General features: G+C 42.9%; 1 protein-coding gene across 5 annotated transcripts in view; it reads left to right on the top strand.

Annotated features, from left to right (window-relative positions):
- The window catches only part of LOC122811506 (AP-2 complex subunit alpha-2), a 2,640,839-nt gene that overhangs the window by 244,697 nt on the left and 2,369,385 nt on the right, over positions 1 to 26,757 (top strand). For all 5 annotated transcript variants that reach the window (XM_044083382.1, XM_044083385.1, XM_044083386.1 and 2 more), the window contains exon 3: positions 10,902 to 11,044. In XM_044083382.1, the coding sequence (XP_043939317.1) occupies positions 10,902 to 11,044 (143 nt within the window). The remainder of the gene's footprint in view (positions 1 to 10,901; positions 11,045 to 26,757) is intronic.

Genomic DNA, 26,757 nt, shown 5'->3' on the forward strand with positions numbered 1-26,757 from the left:
GGAAAAGAGGTTTAGGGATTTTTTACTCCTGCCTCAGCATAGGCCTTTAGCTATACCTCCTGTACTAGACATTGTTGATGATGCCTTTTCAGAATCTAATTTGGCCCTGATTCTTTGCCTCCTGCTCCCGGAAAACCTGGCAGATATTACAGGGTTCCTGATTCTCGCAAGTTCCTTTTTAAAAATCCTATTGCAGATCCAGAGATTATTTCACAGGGACCCAAGGGCATTAAGGCTTTTACTGCTAAAAATCCTACCCCCTCTGATAGAGACTCGAGGGTGCTGGATAGATGGGGTAAGAAAGTTTACACTTTTGCAACCTTTGCCATTAGGGCTTTAAACTGCCAGTTTCATATTTTAAAGTATCAACATGTTATTGGATTGCTTAAACAGAAAATGATGATTCCTGACTGTGCTGAAAATAGACTTACAGGATTTAATGCATTCTGATGAACAGTTTGGAAAACATACTTTGCAATGTGGATTGGATTCATTAGAGCCCTCTTGCAGGGCTGCTGTTACTGGGGCTGTGCTCAGAAGGCATGCTTGGCTTAAGGAGCAATCTTTGCCTGAGCATGTTAAAGCTAAATTGTTGGATGCTCCATTACATCAAGACCACCTGTTTGGCAACAAAGCCGAGGAAGTTCTTAAAAAAGATGGAAGATAAAGCTAAGTCTATGCAAACTGTTAAAGATTTTTTAAAAGTTCAGACTCCTAGATTTAGTAGGCACTGGCCCTCTAAATATTGGTCCTTTCCAGCCCCTTCCAGGTCTTCTCAAGCTAAACCCAGACACAGCAGAAGCCCCAGGTTTCAGTCCTAAGGGATACACAAGACTAGGCAGTGGGGGGGGGGGGTTCTGCACCTAAATCTGGGAGTAGTAAGACTCCCCCCTATGGAAAACTGTCTCAATTACTTTCTTTTAAAACTTCCAAGCACTTCCCAACTGAATGCTCCTTTAGGTGGAAAGATTGGTCTGCAGGCCAAAAACTGGGAACTCATTACCCAGGACAAATGGGTTTTAAATAGTGTCCCAAGGATACAGATGTCATTTCCACATGTTACCAACACGAAGCTGGTGGCCAGATCTACCCCAAAATCAGTGGGCAGAGGCCCAAAATCAAGTACTCTCTCTCTTAAACATGGGGGCTATTCAGTTGGTAGGTACCAGAAGAGGAAAAGGGACAAGATTTCTATTCAAGACTTTTCCTGGTACCCAGAAAAGGCAATACATGGAGTCCTATCCTGGACCTTTCTATTCTAAACACCTTTCTGGTGATTCCAACATTCAAGATGCTGACTCTTCACCAGCTGCTTCCTATACTAGGCAAGGATGCATGGTTGGCAACACTAGACTTAAAAGAAGCATACTTTTGCACATCCCTGTCAGGGAGTCTTGCAGAAGATACCTATGCTTCAAAGCAGTCTACATGTACTATCAGTTCTCTGCACTGCCCTTTGGCTTATCTACTGCGCCCAGGGTATTCACAAAGTGCCTAGCTCCAGTCATTGCATTTTGCAGGCAACAAAATATTCAAATATACCCATACCTGGACGATTGTCTAATTCAGGTGGAAAGCAAGGACATTCTCCAATTATCTGGCCTTTGTTCAAAATGTACTGATTTGTCTGGGGTTCATCATAAACGAAAAGAAATCTCACCTAGTACCCTGTCAACAAATTATATTCCTGGGTCAAGCTTGAATACAACTTCCCAGATGCCTTTCCTCACACCAGAGAAACAGATTCATTTGACAACTTAACTTCAAACAAGTGGCCACAAAAACCCAGCTATCTGCAAGGCAAATACTGCAAGCCTTGGGGTTCATGGCCTCATGCATTCTTCTAATTCCATATGCAAGGCAATGGAAGACGGACTAAGCAGAAACCTCATGGACCCACACGAGTGGAAACTGGAACCATGGATTTTCAACATGTTGACAAATGGGGGAGCTGAGATATAGACCTGTTTGCCTCCCCCCAGAACCATCAACTGGACAAATTGTGCAAAAGGATTCCCCCAAAGCTAGCTTGGAAAGTGGATGCTCTATCCTTCAGCTGGAAAAACCTATCAGTTTATGCCTTTCCTCCTCTGCCTCTGCTCTCCAAGGTACTACTAAAGATCAAACAGGACAAGCCAAGGACTGTTTTAATTGCACCACACTGGCCTCGCCAACACCGGTACCCCCTCTTGCGCAGTGTGCCACGTTTGGCTCCATGGCACCTGCCTCAGATTCCTTCCCTGTTGTCTCAGCAGGAGAACCACATTTTGCACCCTCAGCTGCAAACCCTGAACCTAGCAGCCTGGCTAATTACCTAATCTCTCCTTTACCATCCCTCAGTAAATCAGTGATGGATATTTTAGAGGCAAAGAGGCCTAGTACTAGACAATCTTATGCTGCAAAATGGAAAAGATTCTTTGCCTGGAACCAGTCTCAAGGAATGAACGCAGCAGTGCCCAATTTACCTCAGATTCTACAATACTTGACTGAGATGCTTCATAAGGGCTTGTCCTTTTCCTCCATCAAAATTCATGCCTCAGCCATTTCAGCTTATTATACCACAGAGCCTCCACTCTTCTCTCACCCACTGCTCAAGCAGTTCCTCAGAGGGGCCAAACATTTAAGGCCACCCAGGAGAGCTCCAGCTCCAGCCTGGGATCTTAAATTAATCTTTGAGAAACTCACTCTTGCTCCTTTTGAGTCAGCTGCTGCTGCAGATTTAAAATTTGTTTCCTGGAAAACAGCTTTCCTTTTGGGAATCACTTCTGCAAGAAGGGCATCTGAATTACAAGCCCTTATGGCAGTGGAAACTTTCATCATCTTTCATGCAGACAGGGTGTCCCTCAGAACCAATCCCTCCTTCATGCCCAAGGTGGTATCCAGTGTGGCTCTTAATCAGTCCATTCATTTGCCTACCATCTTTCCTAACCCACAACAAAGGGGAACGGATACTGCACTCTTTAGATGTGCACAGACAGCTTAGATTCTACTTGGACAGGGCTAAATCTCAAAGGAAATCTGAACAACTACTGGTGGCATTTGCTGCAGGGACAGAGGGGAAAGCTATTTCAAAACAAACCATTTCAAAATGGATAGGCCACTGCATTCATTTCTGCTATAAGCACCATGGAAAACCTATCCCACAGGACATCAGACCTCATTCAACCAGGGCTGCATCTACCTCTACAGCCTTTCTCAGGAGCGTCCCTACTAGGGACATCCTAGAAGCTGCTACCTGGAGTTCTGTGCATACTTACACCAATCATTATCATTTGCCAATTTTCTCTACATCCAGAGCTGGTTTTGCCACTGCAGTCTTGCAGGGCCTTATAGCTGGTCCTAATTCTATTTAAATTCCTCCTCCCAACCTTAGCTTTGGGAATCTACCCAAATGCAATGACTGCAACAGTGAAACATGAACATAGTACAGTTGTGTACACTTACTATAAATGTAGATGTTTGAGTTTATTCACTGTTGCAGTCCTGGTTACCCATCCTCCAGCCCCCTTTCTTCTTTTGGCTGTACCTCTACTCTCACTTACTATGCTTAAAAGCTTTCTGATGTATTTGCTTTTTTGTTGGAGGTATAACCCTGTATTTATAGATTTAATTGCTTCCCATTAGGGGTGCACCTGACATCTGGGACAAGAAAAACTGATGTGATGGCGTCTGCTGCATGTTTTATATTCCTGACGTCGTGGAACAAGAGACCACAAGTGATTTAGGACCCAAGACTTTGTTATTCATGCCGACTGAAGGCTACTGCAAGCAGATAACCCAAATGTAATGACTGAAACACTCGAATATCTGCATTTATGGTAAGTGTACACAACTGTACTTTCCCTATAGTGGGGCAACTCTATATAAAATTTTTGGTTTGAGTTTTTACCATGGTGCCAGGGTTGTGGCTGAAAAAGATCCGTCAAATCAGCCCACTTCCCAGTTATCAAACTGAAGTAAATAACTGCACTGTCAAAGATGATGTTTAATTCACCTACATTAATTTACATTATAATTGTACCACTGGAGGTTTTCTCCCTGATCCTCCCTTGAAAAGGTGGTCTACATCCAGTTGGACTTTTCTAGTCAACAAATGAAAATAGTTTTCCTTGCAATAACCATTTTTCAAGTAACCTGGTGGAGTACAGTGGCAAATCAAAGAACGCCAACAACGTACAACAAATAAAGCATGGTAAATTTAAATAGCAGCTGTTTTTTTTTTCTTCGTGGTATTTCCTCCTCTAATTCTTTAACCAGTTCCCTACCCATTGGACCACCATCCTGATTTGTTCTGCAGTATGACACTTTGTTCAAGAATATTAACTATATTTGAATGGCCTGATCTAGTTCTCAGTTTATGAAAAGGCAACTGATTATAATTGTGTGTGTGTGTGTGTGTGTGTGTGTGTGTGTGTGTGTGTGTGTGTGTGTGTGTGTGTGTGTGTGTGTGTGTGTGTGTGTGTGTTTTTTTAATGAGGGAGGTAAGGCCTTCTGTGCAAGTGCTTTGCCCCATACAACTCCAGGCTTAATAAACTGCAGCAATTTTGGAGTTGATTTTATCTGATTTGTTACCAGACACATTGTGCTGCTACTTAAAATGGATTCCATCTTCTCTACTGCTTATGACATTTGCTTGACGGCTGTTGTAGTTCTGGTCTAACTTACTCAGAGAGGCAGTGAATTGCTACCGTACTGTTTCTTTTATTACTTATTGTGATAAGCTTTTATTTATGACTCAATCACACTTGAAGACTTGTGGTGTCTTCTTTTTAGTGTATTTATTATTTATAAGTAAGTACAAGGCTAGATGCCAGTGTGGGCCATTTTAAGCCTAGTCAATTTCCCTCAAAGGTGAGAATCAAACCTACCTTATGTCTGGGGAGGTAAACCATTATGACACTTTTAACCCCCAAATACCTGTAAACTGGATGTTCATCGTTGTATGCTGCTGCAGTCATCACACTTGGGTTATCCTGCCTTCAGGCGGTCCCGCAGTCGGCCAGAATTCCAAAGCCTTGGTCCAGCATCGGTTGTCGTCGCTTCTTCCCTGACGTCAGTGCGGCAGGGGTATAAAAGCAGCAGCCTACGCCATTTTCTTCAGTCTTTCTTGCCGCACGGTGCCCGAAGCAGAAGCAGTTCGCAAGTGCCAGTCGGCCAGCTCCTGAGATTTCCGAACAGAATTTCAGCCGAAGTCTTCTATAAAGCTAAGTACCCCGTTGGGGAAACTTTTCTTGCCTCAGACCGATGTCAGACAAAGTTAATAATTGTATTTCTTGTGGGAAGCAAATACCTCATAAGGATTTTCATTCCTATTGTATTCCTTGCTTAGGCCCAGACCACGACGTCTCTGGTTGTCGGTTTTGCGCTAGGTTCAATAAACGCACTATCAAGCGTCGGGCTGATAACGCCCAACATTATTTTGGTAGAAGATTCAATTATATTATGTTGTCGGAGCAACCGACATCAGCTATGATCAAAAAACGCAAGGACAAAGACAGGCAGCCTAGACCAGATACCGAGGTCTCAGTTAGGCCTGCCGCCGGACCCCTGGTACTCTGTGAGGCGCCTAGGCAGCCCCTGACTACCGCGGATTTAGAATATACGACTACCTCTCAGACAGAAACTACCGGGCCTCTGGAGCCCGATCCTCCTCAACACGCGGACGCCAGCCCGGCCGGCGATCCGGATACTAGGGACAGGCCTTTGGCTTCCGAAGGTGTATTTAAACCGACGACTCTCTCGGTAAAGTCCTATGCGAAGCTTAAAGTGATGACTAAGGTTAAAAAAACGGGTCCACAGACTACCACGTAGGCCCCTATACCTAAAAAACAGATGCTCAAAATGGCAGAGGACCTGATCACCCTTATCAGAGGTTCACAACCCCCTCCTGACAAAAGGCCTAGACTGGAGGAAGAATTCTCTCCTCCTGGCCAGGAATCCATTTCCTCAGCAGACTCCGAGGAACAGGATTACCCCTTCCCTTCCTACGAAGACTCACATGCTGAAGAGTCTATCCCCTCTGTTTCTCCTCCTGAGGACTTTTCTTTTGGGGAAACCCTGCACACCATGAGAGAGCATTTCCACTGGGAAGGCCAATATTATTCTGATTCCAAGAAAAGACTCCGTGAGTTTCTTCTTCTTCCTCAGCGTAGACCCCTAGCTATCCCTCCAGTTTTAGACATTCTGGATGATGTTTATAATGAATCTAGTCTAAATCCAGATTCCTTACCACCAGCACCAGCTAAGCCAGACAGATACTATCGAGTTCCTGACTTTCACAAGTTTTTGTATAAAAGCCCTCCAGCAGACCCAGAAACCATTTCCCAGGGTCCCAAAGGGGTTAAGCCTCTACAGCTAAGAATCCACTACCTGCTGAAAGAGATTCCAGGGCATTAGAAAGATGGGGGAAAAAGGTGTACACGTCTGCCACTGGCTATGAGGGCATTAAACTGCCAATTCCACATGATTAAATACCAGCAGTACCTGCTTACTCAGTTAAAACAGAAAATGATCCCTCAAACAGATCAACCAGATTTCAAAGTGATGCAAGATTTGTTGCATGCAGCAGAACAGGTGGGAAAACATACCCTACAAATGTGGTTTTGATTCTTTGGAGGCCTCATGTAGAGCAGCTGTTACAGGGTCTGTGATACGTAGACATGCTTGGCTAAAAGAGCAAACTTTACCAGAACATGTCAAAACAAAGCTACTAGATGCTCCACTGCAAAAGGATGCATTATTTGGTGTCAAAGCAGAGGAGGTTTTAAAGAAAATGGAAGAAAAGGCAAAATCAATGCAAACAGTTAAAGATTTTTTACAGGTACAACCTCCTCACTTCAGCAGAAACTGGACATCAAAGAACTGGTCCTTTCCTGCATCAGACAGACCCCAAAGGGGCAGGTACAGATGCCCTAGGGGCAGAGGCCAGGCACAAGGTCCCTTCAGGCCTAGACAATGGCAAGCAGCAACTCAAAGAGGGGGAGACGACAGATCTCAACCCTTCAGGAAGCAAACTCAATGACTTTCCTCTTCGCCTGCCAAGCAAATTTGCCCAGGCAGCACCTATAGGAGGAAAACTGGCTCTTTTTACACAAAACTGGCACATCATAACAAAGGACAAATGGGTTCTGGATATTATTACCCGAGGCTACAGATTTCATTTTCACACTTTACCACGGATGAGAGGCATGCCAAATCTGCCAACAAACCAATGGGCAGAGGCACAAAGACAAGTTACAGCTCTCATGGACATGAAAGCAATTCAAAAGGTACCTACCAAAGAGCAAGGCCAAGGTTTTTACTCACGACTGTTTCTAGTACCAAGAAAGGACAAAGCCTGGAAGACCCATCTTCGACCTTTCAATTCTAAACACTTACCTGGAGATACCCAAATTCAAAATGCTCACACTACAGCAGCTTCTTCCCATGCTGGGCAAGGAGTCTTGGCTGGTAACGTTGGACCTCCAAGAGGCATACCTGCATGTCCCTATCAGACAAGATTGCAGAAGATGCCTCAGATTTTTGGCAGGTACAATGCATTATCAATTCTCTGCATTGCCCTTTGGCTTATCTACTGCACCCAGAGTATTCACGAAATGCCTGGCATCAGTAATTGCATATTGCAGACAACGAGGGATGCAAATTTATCCATATCTGGACGACTGCCTGATCCAAACAGACAGCAAAGCCATCCTACTACAGCATCTGGCATTTGTAACAAAGTTGCTAAGTTGCCTAGGGTACACAGTAAACAAAAAGACGTCAAAACTAATACCCTCACAAGAAATAATTTTCCTGGGTGCCAGCTTGAACACAACGGCCCAGATGGCTTACCTCACGCCAGACAAGCAAAAACAACTGGTTCAATACTTCAAAAAGATGGCAACTTTTACCCGGCTCACTGCAAGGAAATTCCTGCAGGCATTGGGGTACATGGCATCCTGCATTCAACTAATTGCATATGCAAAGCTGCATATGAGAAAACTACAATGGTACCTAAAAAGTGTATGGTCCCAGCACAGACACAGCCTCGAAGCAAGTATACCTCCCATTCCCTGCCTTCAAAAAGAGTTTCTATGGTGGGCTCAAGCATGCCAAGCAAACAAGGGTCTCCCTTTTGTCTTGCCTCCAGCAAAGCAAACCTTGACAATGGATTAATCAGACTACGCCTGGGGTGCACATATGGCAGGACAATGCATACAGGGCAAATGGTCTGCAAACCAAAGGCATCTGCACATCAATCAGAAGGAGATGCTAGCCATACAAAATGCACTAACAGCCTTCAAGGACCTCTTGCATCCAGGACAACTTCTAATAAGGATGGACAACACCACAGTAATGTGGTACATAAACAAACAAGGAGGAACACACTCCTACCCATTATGCAGGCAGGCAATGGCCTTGTGGAACACAGCATTAACTTACCAAGTACAACTGCAAGCACAATTCCTGCCAGAAAAGGAAAACCTATTGGCAGACGAATTAAGCAGAAATTTAACAGATCCTCATCAGTGGAGACTACACCCACAAGTATTTGCAATGATAATTCAAAGATGGGGACCACCAGACATAGATCTGTTTGCCTCAACCAGCAATTGCCAGCTACAAAAATTTTGCACAAGGACTTATCCCCTGGCCTGGAAAGTGGATGCCCTATCATTCAGTTGGGCAGCATTGTCAGTCTACGCCTTCCCTCCTCTGCCTCTACTGACCAAGGTACTACTGAAAGTCAGATGAGACGGACCACATATGATCCTCATTGCTCCGGACTGGCCATGTCAGCACTGGTACCCACTACTACGAAACCTGGCTCACAGTCCTCCATGGATCTTACCTCAATTCCCCAAGCTCTTAACTCAACAAAACTCTCAGATCCTTCACAGTCAACTCGGGACCTTAAACCTAGCTGCATGGAAGATACCTTAAATTATCAATCAACACTTCTCTCAAAGGACGTCCTGAATGTCATTCTGGAGGCCAGGAGGCCCAGCACCAGAAAAACTTACTCAGACAAATGGAAATGATTTTGTGCATGGAACTAGGCCAGAGGTCTAGATCCTGGCATCCCAAACATTCCACAAATACTCCAATATTTAACTGAGATGCTACACAAAGGACTTTCTTTTTCATCTATAAAGATCCATGCTTCAGCAATTTCATCTCAATATGATACGGATCCTCCCATTTTCTCTCACCCTTTACTAAGGCAGTTTCTCAGAGGGGCAAAAAACATAAGACCCCCCCAAGAAAACCACCAACTCCATCTTGGGATCTAAATTTTGTGCTAGAAAAACTAACACTACCTCCTTTCGAACCAGCCTTTTCAGCAGACTTACAATACTTATAATGGAAAACAGCTTTGCTGCTGGCTATCACCTCAGCACGCAGGGTCTCAGAACTGCAGGCGCTTATGGCAGTGGAACCTTTCCTCATTTTCCATCAGGACAGAGTGTCTTTATGAACAACCCTTCCTTTCTGCCAAAGGTAGTTTCCAGTGTGGCACTCAGTCAGACCATACACTTGCCCACCTTTTATCCAAACCCACAGAATAAAGGGGAAAGACTCCTTCACTCTCTGGACATTCACGGACAGTTGCGTTACTATTTGGACAGGACAAAGGCCTTCAGAAAATCTGACCAACTATTTGTATCCTATGCAGCAGTTTCAGAGGGAAAGCCTATTTCAAAACAGACCATCTCCAAATGGATAGTACATTGTACCCGCGTTTGCTACTCTCACCATGGGAAACCAGTGCCTGCTAATATTAGGTCTCATTCTACCAGGGCTACAGCAACCTTCCTCCAAGGAGTCCCAACAAAGGACATTCTGGAGGCAGCCACCTGGAGTTCAGTGCACACCTTCACCAAACATTACCACCTTCCACTATACTCAAAAACCAGGGCTGGCTTTGCCACTGCAGTTCTGCAGGGCATCTTAGCTGCGCCTAACCCAGTATAGTTCCTACCACCCAACCATAGCTTTGGGACTCAACCCAAGTGTGATGACTGCAGCAGCATAGCACGATGAACATAGTACAGTTTTGTACCTACCATAAATGTAGATGTTCGAGTGGTTATGCTGCTGCAGTCCAGGTTACCCTCTCTCCATCCCCACTTCCTAACAGGGGTTTCTTTTATCTACAGGTACATCAACCTTCTGGATGCATGTCTATATGATGTATTTGCTTACATCTACCACTATTGTTTTTTCTCTAAGGTATGGTTTGCAAGCCACTTATTTTGCCTTATTAGATTGGGGCACCTGACATCTGGGGCAAGAAAAACTGAAGAAAATGGCGTCGGCTGCCTCTTTTATACCCCTGCCGCACTGACGTCAGGGAAGAAGCGATGACAACCGACTCCGGACCAAGGCTTTGGAATTCTGGCCGACTGCGGGGACCGCCTGACGGCAGGATAACCCAAGTGTGATGACTGCAGCAGCATAACCACTCGAACATCTACATTTATGGTAGGTACAAAACTGTACTTTTTGAGCACTGCATTATGTGGCACCTCTCTCTAAGCTCACTTCATTTACACCTTGTGCCACAGAGAGAGAGTTTTCTTTGTTTTCTCCATAGTGAAAAAAACTGACGCATGAGTGTGCACACACAGCTGACAGTATCATGTAGAAGTATAATACTACCTCTTCAGTGGCTGTGTAAGTCTTCTCTTCTAAAATATGTATCTATCAGACATTTTTTGTCTGCACTGACAAATAGCTGTGATGATGAGGATTTTGAAGAAAAAACGTGTAATAACTTTTGTTTGTGCTGTTTCTTATCTGATGTTTACAAAGCCATATTACTGCTAATTGTTTGCTTTACTTTGAGTCAACCTGTGTAACTTGTTTGTGTAGCTGGGTATAGATGGCAGTATCTGATAAGCTTATTTTCTTGCTAGGTGACAAGGCACTGGATGGGTATAGTAAGAAGAAGTATGTTTGTAAGCTGCTGTTTATTTTTCTACTGGGACACGACATAGACTTTGGGCACATGGAGGCTGTAAACCTGCTGAGTTCAAATAAATACACAGAGAAACAGATTGTAAGTAGATATTCATCTTTACAAATCTTATTAAAACTTGCCTGGCATACTACAGTTACTTGTGCATAGAGCACAATGCATACTTTACTAAATGTTTTGTAGATGTGTACATATTGCTCTTTGATGAAAGATATTTCAGGATCTCTGTTAGCAAATGTCCTTGTGATGCGACTTGAGAAATGTAATGCAGGGATAGACTTGAAGTGTAAGTTTGCAAGCTACAAGTAAGCTGCATCTTTATCACAGTGTGAAATTGGATTCTCTGTAGGTGGCTCTTAAAGATTAGATTTTGACTTGGATCTTTGAAAATTACACAAAAGGTTCTAAAAAGCGCAGCTAAGGATTCGTAAAATCTATTCATAAGAGGTTTCTCTGTGTGTCTGAGAAGTCTGTCAAAGAAACTTGTGATTTTAGGCATTTTGCATCTATCTATGTATAACTTTTTAAATATGTAACGATTGTATCCTAAGTATGTCTGATCTCACTTGTATGTATGCTTGCTGATTCCCTTTGAGAAGTATGTGTATAACCTGCTTTTTTTACACTCAAGAAAGTAAAACTTAAAAAAAAAAAAAAAAAAAAAAAAAACACCCGTGGAAATAAACATCAATAAATTAATACTTTAAATAAATTAAATGTTGTGTAACTCCTCCTGCAGTTTTCTTTTGGGGGCCCACTTCCCCCTAAGTACTATAATTTTGTTGCTGCACAATTACATGTAAAAGAGAACCACCCTGCAAGGGTGATAAAATTACTTGCACATAGTGCAGTCTTTGAGTACAAGCATTCAGAGTTTGTTCCATTTACACAGTTGAAATCTGGAAGATTACATTTGGCCAAAATGTTTTCATCAAATGGTGGGTCTCCCTATGCAAACTCATTCTCAGGTGTCCAGGAAATGCAACATACTTTCTTTGTCATTTGTATTTTGGGCCTCTAATCCTGCAGTGGCAGTTGGGTTTCCTATTTGCTACTGTAAAAGTTGAGCCAATCATCTCATTCATTCTCTTGAAAGACTGAAAGTTGTGTACTAGATTGGTGCTCATTTGCTGATTTTTTTTTTTTTTTTTTTCCTTGAGTGCCTAATGCCATATTCCAGCAAGCTTCTACATGTGTACCCCTCCAAGTATACAGTACTTCGAGTTATGCAAGTGCAGTCATCCATGACCTACATATGGACCAAACTGTAATGCCCACAAGATGTCTGAGCTGACAGTTGCTGCTCTTCTGCGAACTTGCTTGTTAGCGCTCCTCTAGTGCCTCGCCAATTAGTCAAAACCAGGTCGCTGTTTCAAAAGCCCAGGATTCAGCCCCTTTTTCTTTTCTGCCATTTTATCCAACAGACCGTAATATGGTTCTTGCTTGTTTAGGTTGTGTTTCTAAAGTCCATCTGCCCATGTTTTGTAAGCTGTGGTAGTAAACTAAGCAGAGTACGTCAGATTTCACTTCCCCTGTAAGCAGTTCAGAACCCTTCCTGTGAGGTACCCATGTTTTCCAAGTTTAGCTAAATTGTATGCCTTCCTGGGGGTTACCCCAAGTCTTATTCATTGGCCACACCTAGTATACCTTCCATGAAAGGCACCTAGGAGACAGTCTCCCACTGGTCCTTGGGAATACCAACCCATCTCAATCCTATGCCCAGTAAATAAAATCTTCAAGAAGAGTCTCAATTAGGAAGTAATGGAATACATTTAATAAATATGGATTTCTCATTGACTCTTGGCATGCATTTATTGGGGTCTGTAACACTTTTACTGCATTGAATAAATCTACCAGCATTAACAGCTCAGGCTATATCATGATGTATATTACAGAAACTTGGCTTTAATCATGAATTTCTCAATCACAGCTTATCCATATTGAAAGGTGACCAAATCTCAACCAGAATATTTTACCTTGGGTGTTACTTAAGGTTCCACACGTATAACTGTATTTTCACTTTTTGTAAGCAGTGTTTCATTAGTCTGTCCAGATGTCCTCATGCTGTATGCAGGTTATTGTATCCTTTATTGCTTAGGAAGTATAAATGTTGAAGCCTAACTTCAGAAGATTGTGACTGTAATTTCAACTGCCTTATTAAAAGGAGGGTTTACTTGAACAACTCCAAATCAATTATGATTTTCAAGACCTGAAAAACTAAAAAAAAACAAATATAGGGGCACTTTTAATATATTGCTGTTAACTTGGAAAGTTAAAAGGATAACATGTTTTGCATTACCATACCTTTTCTGTGGGGTATGAAGTCTGAAACTCAGATGTTGTCTTTCCGCTTTTCCCGGTTAGGGGTCGCCACAGCGGAACTCTGGTCCGCTAATGATTGGCAGTAGATTTTCACAAACGCCGAGGTGCCAGCTCCGACGTTCACCCTTCAGCGAAGGCACGCCCATTTATGCATGTTTTTCGAATGCCCAGCCAACCATGGGGAGGACATGCAGACTCCACAAACAAGTCTGAAACTCAAATATATGTCATTATTTAGTGACTTCAGTTTTCTGCTTGCAAGAAAACTATAAGTTTTAGGAGGACCAGACCAAACATACCCATTTCACCACTAAGTCTTATCTGTAAGACCTTTTTCCTCTTTCTATAACTTACTTTATCCAACTGCTCTTGTTTCTGTACCCTCCCTCTAGTTCACTACATCCCTCCTTTACTACTATCTTCTTTTGCACCATTCCCTCTACTGACCGGTCCCTTGTGCAGTCACCCCTCTCTACTTTTTACTCTCACTCTACTTTCCCTCAATTCTGAAGCCCCTGCAATTACACATTTCTCTTCTAGCCACTAATCTAATGATACCTTGTTTCTTTTCAAATATTACCTACAACCTTAACTTCCTTCCTGCTCACCTGCTGGATTTGTTATTGCTGTTTATCCTGTTACAACCTATTACTGCACTTTTCGTATATAAATAGCTATGTACTATTCCATTGAGTACATTATAGGTTCATAGGTTCATACTAGGCTATCTGCCCAAGGGCATTTATAAGCCTAGCCCATAGTTATGTGGCTTTCGCCACCCCTTTAGTTTGAATAAAAACTATGCCTATCATTTTGCTGTGCCTCTGTCAAGCAGTGACACTGAAGTAATCCCTGGGGTATATCTGCAATCTCCCATCCATTGGTCAAGATTCCTCTTGAACAAGGCCAGAGAGGTGCTCTGCCTCACATGTACCGGGATTTTGTTCCACAGCATAGGGAGTCTCTGGGTGATGAATCTGTCCCTCCAGCACATTCTATTTATAACCGTGTCAAGGTTTAAGTCTCCGCCCTTGTGGTTCTGAGGGATCTAGATTTTTGAGGTGAAGCATATTCATCAAATCTGGGTTTGACATGGCCTTATATGTCAGGCACAGGTCACCTCTGAGCAAGCGGTTTGAGACTGAATAGAGCTGGAGTTCTTTCAGTCGGGCAGCATAAGACATATTTTTGAGACCCTTTATCCTTTTGGTGAGGAACTTTTGGGGCCTTTCAAGCTGCAGCAGGTGTCTGGTCAGATACATTCGAACGGGCATTGTACTCAATCATAGGTCTAATGAGTGATGAGTACAGGGGGACGATGACCTCCCTTGATCTAGATGTGAATCCCTTCATGATCAGGTGGGCGATATAGAAGGTTTTCCTAACTACTTTAGCAACATGAGTGTCAAGCGAAGGCTACTGTCAACCTGGGTCCCCAGATCCCTAATGACTTTTTCTGTGCTCAGTGGATTGCCATCTATATGGTAGCTAGGGGTAACCTTGTTTTCCCGAAGGGTATGACTATTTTTGGCGTTTAACTTCAGGCCATGGCTCTGGCACCAGTTATCCGTTTCTGTGAGGCCCTTCTGGAGGATATCTGTGTCAGATGTGTTTTCGACTATGGCCAGTTTGCAGTCATCTGCAAACTTTGTCAGCCATAACCCTCCTGTGTTTGCTTGTACTTCAGAAAAGTAGATGCGAACAAGAGTGGACCCAGGACTGAGCCCTGTGGGACACCACTTGTGACAGGCTTTGAGTCTGACATGGCTCCAGCAACTCTGACCCTGTGGGTTCTGTCACTTAGCCAGTTTGCAACCCATCTTGTGATGTATGGGTTTACATTCAAGCTGATGAGTTTTTCGATGATACCTGAGTGGGGTATTGTGTGAAGGCCTTTGCCAGGTCAAGGTAGGCTGTATGGACTGCCTTTCCTCATCAATGGCCTTGGTGACAGTCTCAAAAAGTCAAACAAGTTTAAGAGGCAGGATCTGCCTTTGACAAAGCCAAACTGGGTTGGATCCAAAGTCTGCAAGTTCCCTATGTCTTTATTTGAGTTCCATTATGATCCTCTCCATGGCTTTGCAGATAAGGCTTGTCAAGCTAATGGGCGGTAATTTCCAGGGTCTGTGGAGGCACCGCCCTTATGAAGTGGGACCACAGTCGCCGTGCGCCACTCCTTGATGCGTATCCTGAGGTGAGGCTAAGATTAAACAGCTGTCCTAACTGTGGGTTTAATTCCTCGTTGAGTTCGTGAAGCACACAGCCGGGGACACCATCGGTCCCATGGATGCTGTGTTTTTGCCTTAGTGAGGGCAGTTCTCACCTGGGCGTTGGAGATGTTTGGGGGCTACAATCCTCTGGAATAGATATCTCTCCTTTGGGAGTTTGCACTGCACCTGTCAGCCAGTATGTTGGCAATGTGTGTAGGTTCAGTAATTTTCACATCATTTTGAACTAATTCTGAGCATATCTGGGAGTTTCCTCCTAGGTTTCTAACGTAGCTAAAGAAGGCCTTATGATTCTCTTTAGAATCCTTGGCGATTTTCTCTCAAAATTTGCCTTGGATGATTTTATGAGAGCTCTTAGTTTTTACTTATAATGATCAAAGGTGTCTTACCTTTCAAGGATTTTGCTCTATCTTGTAGTAGCTTCCTCCTTTTGTTGTAGAGCTTGTTTATGGCTGGGGTCCACCAGACTGGACGCTTGCCTTTGGTACAGAGAGTCTTAGTTTTGTTTGGGATTGCCTGATCCATGCAGTCCTGTAGGTGCTGGTAGAAGGCATTTGTAAGTGATTCAGCGGTTTGAGTAATGTTTACCACTGGCTCAGGGGCCTTAAAGGAGACCACACTAGTTTTAGAAGTGTGAAATCGGCTTTTGAGAAGTTTTTCACTGTGGTCTTTTTGTTTCAGGTGGGGTGGGATGAGGACCTCCAGCGAGATTAGTTTATGATCTGATCTCACTAGTGAGGGGTATACTTCGGTGTTGAACATTTTGATCCCATGTTCGTGATGATGAGATCAAGTATGTTTTCTCCTCTTGTGGGATGGTGACTAGTTGTTCCATGGCATTTGAGTTTATGAACTCCAGGAATCTTTGGGTTAGAGTGTTCGGGCTTGAGTAGTGTTCCCAGTCTATATTAGGGTAGTTGAAGTCACCTAGTATGATGGTGTTTGGAGATACATTTATCCCCTCCAATGTTTTCAGGAAGGCCATGTGAGGTTCCTGAGTTTGAGAGGGTGGCCTGTAACATGCTACAAATTGCAGAGCAGTCTTGCCTATGGTTAATTGCACCTGGATGGTCTCCGATGCATCGTGCGTTGCCACCAACCTTGAGGTGTGGGTGTCCTTTATGAATATGGACACCCCCCCTCCTTTCTTGGTGTTGTCCGGATTTTGGGGCCGGAACGCATGATATGAGGTGAAACCTGTTAGTGCTGGGGTGCTCTCAGGAGCCTTGAACCAGGATGTCCTTCATGGATGCATCTGCAGTCATAACAACTGGGTTGTCCTGTCGTCAGGCAGCCCTTCAGTCGGCCGGATTCCAAGGTCCGGCTTCGGCTGATGTCGCACCTCACCCGACGTCATCTCTGTTGGTCTTCGGGTATAAAAGCATCAGCCGACGCCATTTTCCTCAGTCTTTCTTGCCGCGTGGCGCCCGAAGCAGAAGCTGTTCGCAAGTGCCGGTCGGTCGGATCCAGAGATTACTTCTACCGAATACTACTTCGAAGACTTCTAAAGCTAAGTACCCCGTTGGGGACTCTTTCTTGCCTCAGCCGATGTCAGAAAAAGTTAATAATTGTTTAACCTGTGGGAAACAAATACCTCATAAAGATTTCCACTCTTACTGTCTGCCTTGTTTAGGCCCAGCCCACGACGTAGCAGCCTGTTCGCCTGTGCTTCTTTCAACCGGCGACGCTTAGGCGTCGGTCGGAGTTTGCAGAACAGTTTTTCGGTTCTGATTTTGCGTACATTATGCCGTCGGATCCCCCGACTACCCAATCCGCCAAAAAACGCAAAGATAAAGACCGACACTCGCGGTCCGCGGTTTCGGCCGAAACCATGGTTAAGCAAACCGCGAGTGTCTCGGTTTCGGCCGAAACCGAGAAAACTGATCAAAGTACAGCTGAACCTATCTCTACAACTGAGGCCCCTGCTACTACTCTTGAGTCGGCCTCAGAAATTTTATCCACTACGGTGGTTGCCACTGACTTATCAGACACCATTCCCTTGGATGTCTCTACCCCAGCACGTGGTGCTGCTAGGCCTCCAGCAGCCATGTCCATTAAGGCCTTCGCCAGGGCTAAAGCAGCCAAGACTACTAAAACAGTGCCTGTTAAACCCCCCACAACCAGGCCCTCTTCTAGTTCACAAATGCTCACTTTAGCAGAAGATTTAATTTCATTAATTAGAGGATCTCAATCTCACCCAGACAGGGCCTCTCAGCCCCCAGAGAAGAGACCTAGGGCAGAGCCCCCTGAGCCAGTGTCCTCTGATGATTCTGCTGATGAATCAGACATAACTGACCAGCCAGAGGCTCCTTTCTCCAATTTTGAAGATTCTGATGCTGAAGAATCCATTCCAGCTGCTTCCCCACCAGAAGAATTCTCCTTCGGGGAAACCTTACATGCCATGCGAGAGCAGTTCCAATGGCAACAACAGGATTTTTCAGACTCCAGAAAAAGACTTAGGACCTTTCTGCACCTCCCACAGCACAGGCCCTTAGCTATACCTCCTGTTCTCTCTGTGGTGGATGATGCTTTCAATGATGTCTGCTCCGCTCCAGACTCTCTACCCCCAGCCCCTGCCAAACCAGACAGATTTTACAGGGTGCCAGATACTCATCACCACCTTTACAAGGCCCCACTTGCAGACCCCGAAACTATATCCCAGGGCCCCAAGGCGGTAGCAGCGACCATAGCTAAAAACCCTATTCCTTCTGAAAGGGAAGCAAGGTCATTAGACAGATGGGGTAAAAAGGTCTACACTTCAGCTACTCTCTCAGCTAGAGCTTTAAACTGTCAATTTCACATGATACAATACCAAGAGTTTATGCTTGATCAGTTAACTAAAAAACTAACCACTGATGAATCTCTTGATAAGAAACATGTATTAGAAATGGTAAATAACATACAACAGGTTAGCAACCATTCCTTAAAATGTGGCTATGATGCACTGGAGGCTTCATTTAGATCAGCCATGACTGGCACAGTGATAAGAAGGCATGCATGGCTAAAGGAGCAAGCTTTACCGGATCATGTTAAAGCTAAGTTGCTAGATGCTCCTATGGATAAGACAGGTTTGTTTGGTATACCTGCCCAGCAGGTTATGAAGAAAATGGAAGAAAAGGCAAAATCTGCTCAAACTGTTAAAGATTTCTTGCAGGTTCAACCACCAAGGTTTAGCAGGAACTGGCCTGCCAAAAATTGGTCCTTTCCTGACTCCACAAAATTTCAAAGGGGCAGGAATAGACGTTCCAGAGGCAGAAACCAATCCAGAGGAGGTGCCTACAGAGGACAACAGTGGCAAGGTAACAACAGAGGCACAGACACAACCACTGCCACTACATCAGCTCAACCACAGTGACTTAACCCTAAATCCGCCTACCAGGGAACAAATAGCAGCTCCTCTAGGCGGAAAGTTAACCTTATTCTCAAAGAACTGGCACTACATAACAAAAGACAAGTGGATTTTACAAACCATAGATCAAGGTTACCGGTTTCACTTCCACACTTTACCAGTCAAAAGAGGAATGCCAAATCTACCTCCAAATCAAAAAACAGAGGCTCTACAACAGATAATGGAGTTAGCAAACATGAGAGCTGTGGAAAGAGTGCCGACAGCAGAGCAAGGAAAGGGGTTCTACTCCAGACTATTCCTAGTTCCAAGAAAGGAAAAAAGCTGGAGACCAATTCTCGACCTGTCCACCTTAAATACATACATCATTGTCCCAAAATTCAAAATGCTGACACTACAGCAACTTCTTCCCATGCTGGGCAAGGAGTCTTGGCTGGTAACTCTAGATCTCAAGGAGGCATACCTGCACGTCCCCATTCGACCAATCTGCAGAAGATACCTCAGATTTCTTGCAGGATCAGAGCATTATCAATTCTCAGCATTGCCCTTTGGCTTATCTACTGCGCCCAGAGTATTCACAAAATGCCTGGCATCAGTAATCGCCCATTGAAGACTACAGGGAATTCAAATTTACCCATACCTGGACGACTGCCTGCTATAAGGGGACAACAAAAGCAAGCTGACAACAGATTTACAAAGGGTCATTTACTTGCTACAAGCACTGGGATACACAGTCAATTTACAAAAGTCAAGGCTGATACCATCCCAAACAAGGACATTCTTGGGCGCGGAATTGGACACAGTAAAACAAATGGCATTCCTGACTACAGAAAAACAAAAGAACTCCCTCTTTACTTCTTGGCACTAACAAAACTGAACAAGTTAACAGCAAGAAAAGTACTGCAGGCCTTGGGCTTCATGGCATCATGCATAATCTTGGTCCCATTTGCCAGACTACATATGAGAAAACTACAGTGGTACCTAAAGAATTTATGGTCCCAACACAGACACAGCCTAGAAACAGAAATCCCACTAATTCCATGCTTAAAACAGGAGTTCCTATGGTGGGCTCAGGCATGCCAGTCAAACCCAGGCCTACCCTTTCGCAGATGTCAAGCAAGCCAGACCATCACAACAGGCAGCTTCAGACCTAGGATGGGGCCCACATGCTGGACAAATGCGTGCAAGGATTGTGGACACAGGATCAACTTCACCTACACATCAACCTAAAAGAAATGCTGGCAGTAAAACTGGCAATCCAAAAGTTCAAACCATTTCTCAAAGAGGGCCAGTTGATGATAAGGACAGACAACACCACAGTCATGTGGTACATCAACAAACAGGGAGGCACTCATTCATACCCCCTATGCAGAATGACCTTGGAGCTGTGGACCCTGGCACTCAGCTACAACATCCAGTTACAGGCAATATTTGTACCGGGAAAAGAAAATGCTCTAGCAGACATATTAAGCAGAACCACATCGGATGCCCACGAATGGAAGCTGCACCCGGACATCTTCAAGACCATCTCAATGAAATGGGGAATGCCTCAGATAGATCTATTCGCATCACCTCTCAATCACCAGCTCAAAAAATTCTGCACAAGGACTTTCCACCCACTAGCATGGAAAGTGGATTCGCTCTCCTTCAGCTGGAAAGGCCTAACAGCATATGCATTCCCACCTCTTCCTTTGATACACAAAGTACTACTAAAAATCAAGGAGGAATGTCCAAGGATAATCCTGATAGCTCCAAACTGGCCAAGACAACACTGGTACCCACTGTTGAGGAGCATGTCTCGGAACAATATGTGGCCAATACCCCTGATGCCTTTAATGTTAACTCAGAACAACTACAGCATCATACATCCAAACCTAAAAACGTTGCAACTGACTGCATGGAACATCACATAGCAGCAGCTAATCCAGAACTTTCCCAAAGAGTTAAAGACATTATTCTTGAAGCACGCAGACCTTCAACAAGAAGGAACTATGCTGGAAAATGGAAAAGGTTTGTCATCTGGAGTACGGAAAGAGGAAAAGATGTGTCAAACATAGATATGCCTAACATTCTGGAGTATTTGGCTGAACTTCTACATTCAGGCCTGTCCTACTCCTCCATCAAGATACATGCATCAGCTATCTCAGCAGAATACAGCTTTGATCCACCTGTTTTTTCGCACCCTTTGCTCAGGCAGTTCCTCAGAGGAATCAAGAATGTAAAACCTCCAAGGAAACCACCATTACCAGCTTGGGACTTAAACTTTGTGCTAGAAAAATTGACACTATCACCCTTTGAACCAGCAGCAACAGCAGACCTACAACACCTGTCATGGAAAACTGCTTTCCTACTGGCAATAACTTCAGCAAGGAGGGTTTCAGAACTACAGGCCTTAATGGCAGTGCAACCCTTCCTAATCTTCCATCAAGATAGGGTGTCCATGAGAACTAATCCTACATTTATGCCTAAGGTGGTATCCAGAGTGTCTTTAAACCAGGCAATCCACCTACCTACCTTCTTTCCCAATCCACAAAACAGAGGGGAAAGAATGCTGCATACCTTGGATGTACATAGACAGTTACGCTACTACCTGGACAGAACCAAAAGTAACAGAAAAACTGACCAGCTTTTTGTAGCCTATGCAACAGGAAGGGAAGGAAAAGCAATTTCCAAACGGACAATCTCCAAATGGATAGGAAATTGCATAAGATTCTGTTACTCCTACCATGGAAAACCAATTCCACAGAACATAAGGCCTCATTCTACAAGGGCTACAGCCACTACCATAGCTTTCTTACGAGGAGTGGCAACCAAGGACATTATTGAGGCGGCTACTTGGACCTCCGTGCATACATTTGCCAAGCATTATAATTTGCCTCTATATTCCATATCCCGAGCAGGGTTTGCCACTGCTGTACTGCAAGGGATCCTAAACACACCATAATCTACTTTTATCCTCCTCCCCTAGTTGGCTATGGTATTCTACCCAGTTGTTATGACTGCAGATGCATCCATGAAGGACATAGTACAGTTTTGTACCTACCATAAATGTAGATGTCCGAACTGGATAGCATCTGCAGTCAGGATTACCCTCCCTCCTTCCCCTCTGTGGTACTCCTAGGGTGTTTACCCTCCTAATAGCTAGCTGGTGGGGGGGGAGTCTTTTATGGTGTATTTGTTTGTATATATGTACATACATGCTTATTTTGTGTTTACATCTATCTTTTTGGAAACATTGGCATCCATCCAAATTTTAGCCTTCAAGAGGGCTACTGGCATCTGGGGCAAGAAACACTGAGGAAAATGGCGTCGGCTGATGCTTTTATACCCGAAGACCAACAGAGATGACGTTGGGTGAGGTGCGACATCAGCCGAAGCCGGACCCGGACTTTGGAATCCGGCCGACTGAAGGGCTGCCTGACGACAGGACAACCCAGTTGTTATGACTGCAGATGCTATCCAGTTCGGACATCTACATTTATGGTAGGTACAAAACTGTACTTTTCTGTCACAGCACAGACATCGATGTTCTCCATATTGAGAAGGGCCTTGAGTCCGTGCATCTTGAGATTGAGACTTCTGGCATTGAGCAGCATTACCCTTAGTTTTTTTCCTTTTTGGTGTTCTAGGGTGGTAGGTTTAGAATTTGAGCCTTGCCTAAAAAAGGCACTATGGGGGTGGCAAGAGCCTTTGCCAATATCCGGAAGCCCAGGGGTGACAGGTGCAAGCCGTCCCTTGCGAAGCAGCGTGGCTTGTCCAGCATGTCATCCCAGGCAGACAGACATTGGATCCCCTTTGAATGACACCAGAATTTAAGCCAATTATTAAAGCTGATCATCTTATCACTGTATTGTGGCATCATTCTAGGTGAAGGTAGGATACTGCTCAAGGTCAGGGTCATACCTGCCTGGGCTACATAATCAGAGAGCTCCTCGATGTCCCTTTTCATGTAGTCCAAGGAGGTACGTCTCAGGTCGTTGACACCAGCGTGGACAATGACTGAGTCGTACTTGTACCTGCTGTTGAGAGACCTGAGTGCTTGCGTTATGTGGCGGATTCTAGCGCCCGACAGGCAGCTTACTGTGACCTTCTCTTTACTCAGTCTGGTGAGCGGGACGTCAGTGTGCTTGTTATGTTCTTCTTATCCATTGTATCCATAAGATTGTTTTGCTCTTTAATATTGTTAATTTGTCTCTATTTGTATGTATTTTTATGTCTGTTTGGGGCTTTTCCCCTCGGGTCTTCACTGAAAAAGGGTAGATTCTTACCCACCTGGACCAGCCCGGTTACCAAATGCAAAATATTTAAATAAAATAAATATTTGAGGCAAAAATTTGGGCAGCGGAGAGGTACATGAAGGCTACCAGTCTTAAATTTTCACTCTGCGGTGAACATACAAAGTCCTAAAACATCTAAATAAAAGCATGCTTCTCCATTTCTAATCTTTTAACTCCTGAATTAGGTCAACTATAATAATTGCACATACCTCAAGAAGGAATGCAGCCCCCTTTTATTAGTAGTATAATCAACAGTAAATAGGGGTGAGGTTTGTTTAATGTGTCAAAAAAACACAAACATCACTCTGACACTCTGTTAGGTGTATCACAGATAATAGCTACAACCATCTCAACCCTAACTTCCAAGCTGCTTAGCTGCAGGTACTGTCCCATTTTTTCAAACACATTATGCTTAGAAAAAAATTCCTATGAGCTAACTGATGCCCTAACAACCTTGATTAGACCCCCTTCAGAGAAGCATTTGTCAACAATTGTTTCTAAAAATTTGGTCCCTACTGTTGGACACTGTTGGACACTGCTACCAAACAATCTTAGTAGTGAAAGTACTACGGGAATGTAAACAAATGCAGGTGTTGCAAAGGTAAGGGATAATGTCAGTCTGCAGATACCCATTTCATATATATATATATATCTATATCTATCTATATCTATCTATATATATATATATATATATATATATATATATAATATTTCTTCTCATCACCTCTCTCAGCCAACTCACTCTTCTCTACCTATTTCTTCTCAACACCACTCTCAGCCAACTTACTCTTCTAATAAGAGATTCTACCCTCCTACCTCCCCCTTTCTTTCCCATCAAGTTCCTCGTAGTATTAATTCTCTTTCCTCTGTTGATCATACCCGCCATGTACCTCACAGAAACAACACCACTTCCCATGGTGTTCCTAACTCTGTCTCAATTCCCCTCAGTTTCCTCTTAAGACTCCTTCTAGTTCTTTTTCAACCTTGCCTCCCTCTCTTTCTTCCCATCTTCTGCCTTCCCCTCGTCCTCTTTCTTCCCATCATCTGCCTTCCCCTCGTCCACTTCTTTCTCACACTCCTACCTCTACTCTCCCCTCTATTCACATCGTACTTCTTCTCATCTTCCTCCTTCCAGGTTTCCGTCTGCCACTCGTCAGAACTCTTCTATCAAATCTCACATTCCTTCTGAATCTCTTGGTCCCTTTCATTCCTCTCCAGTACCTTCTACTAGTTTTTTACCTGATTTCCATGGAGTAAGTACTGATTTCAGAGGTAACAACAAGGTTTTACCTCACTTTTCTCCAGCTGTTTCTTCCTTCAAAACAGTAACTCCTAGGATGAATAAACCTCCTACCAACACTACCACTCCTACAACTTCCTTCAATTCTCAGAATCCTTTTTTAGACCTTATTCACCCTCAATTAGGACAACCTCACATTTCAGTAGCCAGACTAGACAGAACTCCTTCTGCAACAGAAAACAACACTACACGGAAAAGAGGCCTAGGCAAAATAGGCTATCAGATACCACCCAGACACATAATGACAAGGAGCAGCTACAAGTGAATGGATCCACCCGGCACATAATGACAAGGAACAGCCACAAATGAAAGGATCCTATAACAGTGTTCCCTCTTACCCTTCAGTTGATGAATCTATTTCTACCATTTTCAATTTATCAGACAAAGTGTTATCTTCAGATCACATTAAAGTGTTACAAAAAGGTCATTCATTTGTTCCAGCACAGAGAGCAAAACTGCCAGACTTACTTATGGATTTCAGATTATTTGCTAGGAAATTAAATTTACAAGTGTTACTTTCAGATTCAGAGTGTAAAAGCACAGTCAGTAATTCTCAGATTTCATTGTCTTCTTCTCAGATGAATACTGTTAATACGGAAGTAGGTTTATCTACTAGTGCTCCTAACACTGATGTTAATAATGAGTCTTCTGTCAGCTTTCAATAATGTTAACACTACCATTTTACGTAAAAAAGTTTGTTTAATCCACCTTTACACAATACCATATCTGGCTTTGCCAGGGTTTGTGAGAATGATATTAGACAAACCATTACTTCTGAGTGTAATAGTAAATGGTTCAACTTGTCACTTAATGAAAAGCTAGCTTTGAAAGATTAAACTAATGATTACAATTTACGGATTATGAAAGCTGACAAAGGTACTGGTGTGGTTCTCATGAATCAAAAAGATTACGTGAAGAAAATTGAATATACTTTGTTGAACGATGATTTCTACCAGGAAATTTCTATGGATGTTGTTCAAACAAGTTTCACACATATTGACAGTGTTCAAAATATACTGAAACAGTAATCAGGATACACCACGAGAAGTCCAATGATGTCAAAAAAAGTTCTTTTATTCCATAAAAATGCAAAAGATGAGCGCTTTCACGTGCTGGAACGCACGCTTCTTCAGATCTACTAACATCATTTTCTAACGCCCTTTTATACAGTTAAAACAGTTCCTAATTGCTTTCAATTAAAACTTCATTACTTAATTTATCAAACATTTTAAAGCTATATCACAATTTGACTTTACTTGATCATCAATACAACATTATTCACTCTAAAAATCATTTAAAACTAATAATGTCTTTGTTTATGTTCAACCTAATAAACACTCTCATTTATTTTCTCGTTATAACTCTATTAATAAGAGTTTTATAACTAGCGTAAAGTGCCTAGTGTTCATTTATTCACCCATTGCGTCTCAATGCCTTAAACGCCATCGAAAATAGTAACTGTACTAAACTCTAAAAGAAAAATTACTGAATGTCGCTATTTATATTCATATAAAAAAGTACATTCACACTTACTTTTTCACAATGACTCTTAACATAAACTATAAACCTGGCGTAAAAATGCCTAGGGTTCATTTAATCATCTCCTATGTCTCTATGCCTTAAAAGCCATTATGAATAATGACTATATTGAACCCTGCAAGAAGATACTAAAAAATGATATAGTATTTATTCAGGAATTCTTTGTAAAGTGGAAATATGTCCATATAAAATGACTATAACAATGACGCGCTATTCTAGTGTCAGAATGACTTTTAACATAAACTATACACCTGGCATAAAATGCCTAGGGTTAGTTTATTCATCCCTTACGTCTCTGTACCTTAAAAGCCAGTATAAATAATAACTATATTGAACCCTACAGAATAATACTGATGAAATGATCTAATATTTACTCAGGAATTTTCTATAGGATGGAAATATGTCCACATAAAACGACTGTAACATTGACGCTCTATTCTGATATATACAATATAGTGTACATCACAGTTATGTACACTTACGCTATACATCTAATGCATTACCCTTAATAAACTAAAATTCCAATCGAAATGGAATAGCATACTATATTAAATGTAAGTCAGGACATCAAAATAATTATTCACAAATATTAGATATGTCCTTTGTTCATTAATTAATCATATATTATATAATAATATTGAACAGAGTAACTGTTGTTATTTTGTTAAATGTTATAAAGACAAATCTATATTTGTATCTATTAATCAAATTAATAGACTTATTAAATATTATATTCAATATGTTATTGATGAAAGTATTTGACCTTAAACAAAATTATAAAA

The sequence above is a fragment of the Protopterus annectens genome, chromosome 9.part0 (genome assembly GCF_019279795.1).
Source record: "Protopterus annectens isolate FY-2018-M chromosome 9.part0, PAN1.0, whole genome shotgun sequence".
NCBI classification, from domain to species: Eukaryota; Metazoa; Chordata; order Ceratodontiformes; family Protopteridae; genus Protopterus; species Protopterus annectens.